The sequence below is a fragment of the Leptonychotes weddellii genome, chromosome 9, assembly GCF_054177405.1.
Source record: "Leptonychotes weddellii isolate Sample4059 chromosome 9, ASM5417740v2, whole genome shotgun sequence".
In the NCBI taxonomy this organism is placed as follows: domain Eukaryota; kingdom Metazoa; phylum Chordata; class Mammalia; order Carnivora; family Phocidae; genus Leptonychotes; species Leptonychotes weddellii.
In genome coordinates this window covers 66802893-66808547 of record NC_138377.1, presented here as the reverse complement: position 1 = coordinate 66808547, position 5655 = coordinate 66802893, and the positions used below count along the sequence as shown (strand labels likewise).

The following is a 5655-nucleotide window of genomic DNA, read 5'->3' as shown; positions in this document are numbered from 1 at the left end:
CTTATTTTCTCTGTTTCTGATGGATTCAATGAGATAATTTATCTGTGAATATATTAAAAATCTTCTCTGGAAATTTACAAGCTCTGCAACCGTTCATTGAAATCTTTCTATAATGTCACTTATATGTGATATAACTTTTTTTTTAAAAGACTTTTTATTTATTAATTTGAGAGAGAGAATGAGATAGAGAGAGAGCATGAGAGGGGGGAGGGTCAGAGGGAGGAGCAGATTCCCTGCTGAGCAGGGAGCCCAATGCGGGACTCGACCCCGGGACTCCAGGATCATGACCTGAGCTGAAGGCAGTTGCTTAACCAACTGAGCCACCCAGGTGCCCTGTGATATAACTTTTATATGTTCTTTCAGTAAGGATATTCTTAGGGATGAGTTCTAAATGACTAAATTGTGTGTGTGTGTGTGTGTGTGTATGTGTGTTTAACACATTGTCATCCCAGAGTAAGTGCTTACTTAATGTTAGCTATTATCTTTAAGATTATAAAGATGAACAGATGGACAAATACGTAGGTAAGTAGATCCTTCTGGATGATATAATCTCAGTTTGATTGCTATTTAATACCAAAAAAGAAAGTGTTATTTTCAACACCTATGACTTCAGTGGTATTTTGCTATGATCTCTAATATCCAAAATTATCTTTCAAACCAACATACCAATGAAGATGGAAAGAATAGTAAAGATAAGTTTTCACAGAGAAACCAAAGTCTATGAAAGTGGATTCTTGTACCTTTTGTTTAAATAGAATCATACTTTCTCTCTCTTTTTTTTTTATATAGGTTTTCACCTATCTATCAGGACAATGGATGTGGCCAATAAGTCTGTTTCTGAATTTGTTTTGCTGGGACTCTCTAATTCCTGGGAACTGCAGCTGTTTTTCTTCATGGTGTTTTCCTTGTTTTATGTAGCAACAATGGTTGGTAATAGCCTCATAGTCATCACGGTTATAGCTGACTCTCACCTACACTCTCCTATGTATTTCCTGCTTACTAACCTTTCCATCATTGATATGTCACTTGCTTCCTTTGCCACCCCTAAGATGATTACAGACTACCTCACTGGACACAAAACCATCTCCTTTGATGGCTGTATCACCCAGATATTTTTTCTACACCTTTTTACTGGTACTGAAATAATTTTACTTATGGCCATGTCCCTTGATAGGTATATTGCAATATGCAAGCCTCTCCGCTATGCTTCAATCATAAGTCCCTGGGTGTGTGTTGCCCTCATGGTGGCTTCCTGGGTTGTGGGAGTCATGCATTCAATGAGCCAGGTCATATTTGCTCTCACACTACCATTCTGTGGTCCCAATGAAGTAGACAGCTTTTTCTGTGACCTTCCTGTGGTGTTCCAGCTGGCTTTTGTGGATACTTATGTTCTGGGCCTCTTTATGATCTCAACTAGTGGCATAATTGCCTTATCCTGCTTTATGCTTTTATTCAATTCTTATGTTATTGTCCTGGTTACTATCAAGCATCATTCTTCAAAAGGATCTTATAAGGCCCTTTCTACCTGCACAGCTCATTTCATTGTCGTCGTCATGTTCTTTGGGCCATGTATCTTCATCTATATGTGGCCACTAAACAGTTTCCTTATAGATAAGATCCTGTCTGTGTTTTATACCATCTTTACTCCTATTCTGAACCCAATAATTTATACCTTAAGGAATCAAGAAGTGAGGACAGCTATGAGGAAACTGAAAAATAGGCTTCTAAGTCCCAACAAGACAACTCCTTTGCATTATTTTTAGTCTTAAATTCTAGCTCTAGTTTTAACTTCCTAGGCATTGTATACCACAGTTTTTGTGTACACAGCATTGTGACTAGGCTTTTACTTCTGGAGTTCTCACCAAATCGTAATTGAATCAAATTGCAATCAAATTGTAAATATTAAAACTAATCTCATATATTTAAAATACATGTTAGATTTTGGAAAAGCAAACTGACAGAAACAATTTCTTCCAGAAGCAAAGACTCTCTATAAAAATGCCAAGAGTCCCTGTTCCAGGTAGGAGATTCAATATTAATAATCTAGTCACTGGAAAAGATGAACAAAAAGTATGAAGAGGAAGTATTAAAGGGAAACTAGAAGATAATAGCATTTATATACAACTTGTCACTGAGAGGCACCTTGCTGGCTCAGTTAGTTAAGCGGTTAAGCCTCCAACTCTTGCTTTCTGCTCAGGTCATGATCTCAGGGTCATGAGATAGAGCCCCGTGTTTGGCTCCATGCTCAGCACGGAGTGTGCTTAGGATTCTCTCTCTCCCACTCCCTCTCTTCACCAACCCCCTCACCCCAGCTCTCTCTCTCCCTCCCTCTCTCTCTAAAAACAAAACAAAACAAAAAACAAAACAAAGCAACTAATCACTGAGTTACTTAGGGAGTTGTCCCTAAAGTATGGCAAATTAGTAAGATTTCTATAAGCCTTAGAAACTCTATACTGCTATAGGAGTATCTTCTGACAGGCAGTGATTTCCTACATCCGTCCCTGAATCATTCCTACTTAACATTTAAAACAATTTGTAATCTTTTTTATTGAAGAAAACCCTAGACATATTTCATTACGAATGATGATGATGTCCAAAGCCAATGCTATAAGTAGAAGAGTCTCCACCACTCACTTCTAGCTAGTAAGCCAAGAAATACAGCCATGACAACTTCTGATAATGCATTATGAATACATAGGCTGAAGAATTCTGTAAATTAGAAAATATTATGAAATGAGTTTCAAAGCACTGCATTTTGTTTCATACAGGTGCTATGTCAGCTTAATGTCTGGGAAGTTAAAACTGGAATTAAATTAAGAGAACAATTTATGGAGAGCCTGTGGTTTCATTTTAAAGTATTGCACTGATTTACAGCTTGGTTAAATTATTTTTCCTTTTAATATTTGGTTGTAAAAATAAGAAATCTGTGCTTAGTAATACACTGTCAATGTAATAAGTATATTTCTTTATACAAATAGGTTTTTTTTTAGTTTTAAAAGGTTAAAAATTAGCTTTAAGGTACACAAGCTATCACTTCCACATGCTGGTAGTTACTGGAATTGCAAGTGTTGAAAGTCGAGAAATAATTTTCCTCTGTGCCTTGCTTTTATGCTTAAATCATCTTTAAATGATGCAAACATGAAAGAACTATTATTTGAAATTGACTAAGTGATACTTACAGTGTCCAGTATATTATCCAACTTTTATGAACAAGAAAATATCTGTTACAACCACAGTATTTGATAAATACCAAGTTGTTCTTTGGCATTATTGAGTAAATAGAAAACACCAAGAATTATATATGCTCTAGTTATCATTGATGAGAGAGAAGTCAAGAAAAGGAAATTCATAACTGTTCATTTTAAGCCAAATGATAGAAGAAATGTGTTTTTTCTTCATCAGTATGTTTTTTTATTAATGTGTTAAATAAGGAAACCCATCTACAGTTACTAATGTGTGATATTATTGTGTTAAAAACATAGGAATGGTTGAAATCGTTGGGTAAAAATGTCTACAGTATTAACACTAGCCTGAAATGTGTTTATATCCACAAGATAATAGCATAATTCTACTTGAAATAGGGATACAAAGGGACCAATTCAGGATGTGTGTGTGTGTGCTTGTGTGCGTTGTTTGTGTGTGTGAGAGAGAGAGAGAGAGAGAGAAAGAGAGTGACTTTTCAGCTACATGTGCAAATATGTTTAGGATCAAGAAATTCATTTATGTAGAAATTTTCTAACCTGTGTTTTATAAATTCCATAAATAATTCTTTCAAATAATACATTTACTTGAACAGGGAATATGTTTTTTCAATGAACCACTTTTTGCAAGATAAAACTGTCAAGGCTTTTCAAAGGAATGTCATCAATCTTCAGTACTTGTGTGGAGAATGATAAAACTCAAGGACATTTGCCAAAACCCTCAAAGGTGCAACTGATCAGCAGACAACTCTGCAAGGGAAGTCAATAATGAGATTGATTAATTAGAATTATAGTAAGACTGCAGCTGAGAATGAAAAGGATCATAGATAGCCTCTGGAGGACTTCCATATGTAAAGGGAACTACCTACTATCTTGCCTGGTGGCTCAGCATGAACAGTAAATGTACAACCAATCTCTATGTATTACATAAAACTTAAATCTTAATTAGGAGCTCCAGGTAGATTATTTTATCACCATATGTCCTCATCACCCTGCTGACACTCTTTTATACAAGGGTAAGTAAGTACAGTGACAGGGCATGGGCTCCCTATGCAGTAGTAAAGATGGTGCCATTTGCCACTAAGGCATCCAAAGCCAGAACTAATGTTTTCAAAGTATTCTAGATGAACAGAAACCAGCTAATAGAAACATACCAGGTTGAGGATGGCTTTAAATGGTCTAAATTTCCAGTAACACAATTGAGAGAGTATTGCAATTAGGATAATCTATAAGAAGACTTTGTTGACAAGCAATTCCCTCCTTCTTTAGGTGTTTGGGAAGCTTCACAATGACAAACATATGACGATTCAAAATTAAAAAAAAATGTCTTGTAAAATTAAGCAGAATAATCAAATGCAGGTGAAAAATATTAAAAATCAGGTCTAGATGAAATGATAAAATGTAACTAGTAATATATGAAGGAACTGGATATATGGAATGGCATTAAGAACTGTTCATGATGTATACCTCCAAAAATATTTGAGGAAAATTTCAGAATACGATAGAGTGTAATGGTGGATTTATACTGAAGCCTGTTTTAGACCCCCTTCTTTGCATGTGTTTCCTCCAAGGTCTTGGAATGGACCCTAACAACCATTTACTCACAATTTTGACTTTTTATTTTCTTAAAGAAGTCCCCTGAGACTAGACAGACTTTAGATTCTACAGAACCTGGATCCACCCTGAGTGTAGGGGGGAAAAGTCTTAGACTCAGGTATGTTTTTATCAGTGCTAAATGCCAATTCTACTATTTGTTAGTGGTGTAAACTTGAGCAAGATACTTAATATCCCTTAGCCTCAGTTTCTTCATCTGTAAAAGGAGATGATAATAGTACTAACACAGCAGTTATTTGAAAGTCATTCATATAAAGCATGTATGTTCAACAAATGTTATTGTACTATTGTTCTGATCAACTTTGGCTATCTTTGTTTAAGGGCCTTGATACTCTCCCTTAGGAGAGTAAATCTGAAATTTGAAAGGTAAATTTTTATTCTATAAATTTTCAGTATTTGTGTGTATGTACATATAAAATTAGTGTGTATCAGGATTAATTTGGAAAATTAAAAGTAACTTCTATTTTCTGTTTTTCACCTTATCATTTGAAAAATTTAAAAGAGATTTTTAAAAAAGCAACTTCCATTAGAAAACCACATTGATTTTTATATTTATTCAAGTCTCCAGGGATTGTTTTCCTCACCGCTCATAATTTTTATGAATCTAGAAAAATTCTGAATTATTTTTTAACTAGTGTGTGATGGCTTCTTTAAAATGAGTAATTATTGGGGGCGGAGCAAGATGGCGGAGGAGTAGGAGACCTGGATTTCGTCTCCTCTCAGGAATTCAGCTGGATAGGGATCAAACCATTCTGAACACCTACAAACTCAACAGGAGATCGAAGAAAGGAATAGCAACAACTCTCTGAACAGAAAAGCGACCACTTTCTGGAAGGTAGGA

General features: G+C 35.4%; 1 protein-coding gene across 1 annotated transcript; it reads left to right on the top strand.

The window, feature by feature from the left end:
- The first annotated feature begins 812 nt into the window (after positions 1 to 812).
- On the top strand, positions 813 to 1763 carry LOC102726569 (olfactory receptor 4K2). Its single transcript, XM_006730644.2, has one exon. The coding sequence runs from the start codon at positions 813 to 815 to the stop codon at positions 1761 to 1763; it is 951 nt and encodes a 316-aa protein (XP_006730707.2).
- Positions 1764 to 5655: the final 3892 nt, after the last annotated feature.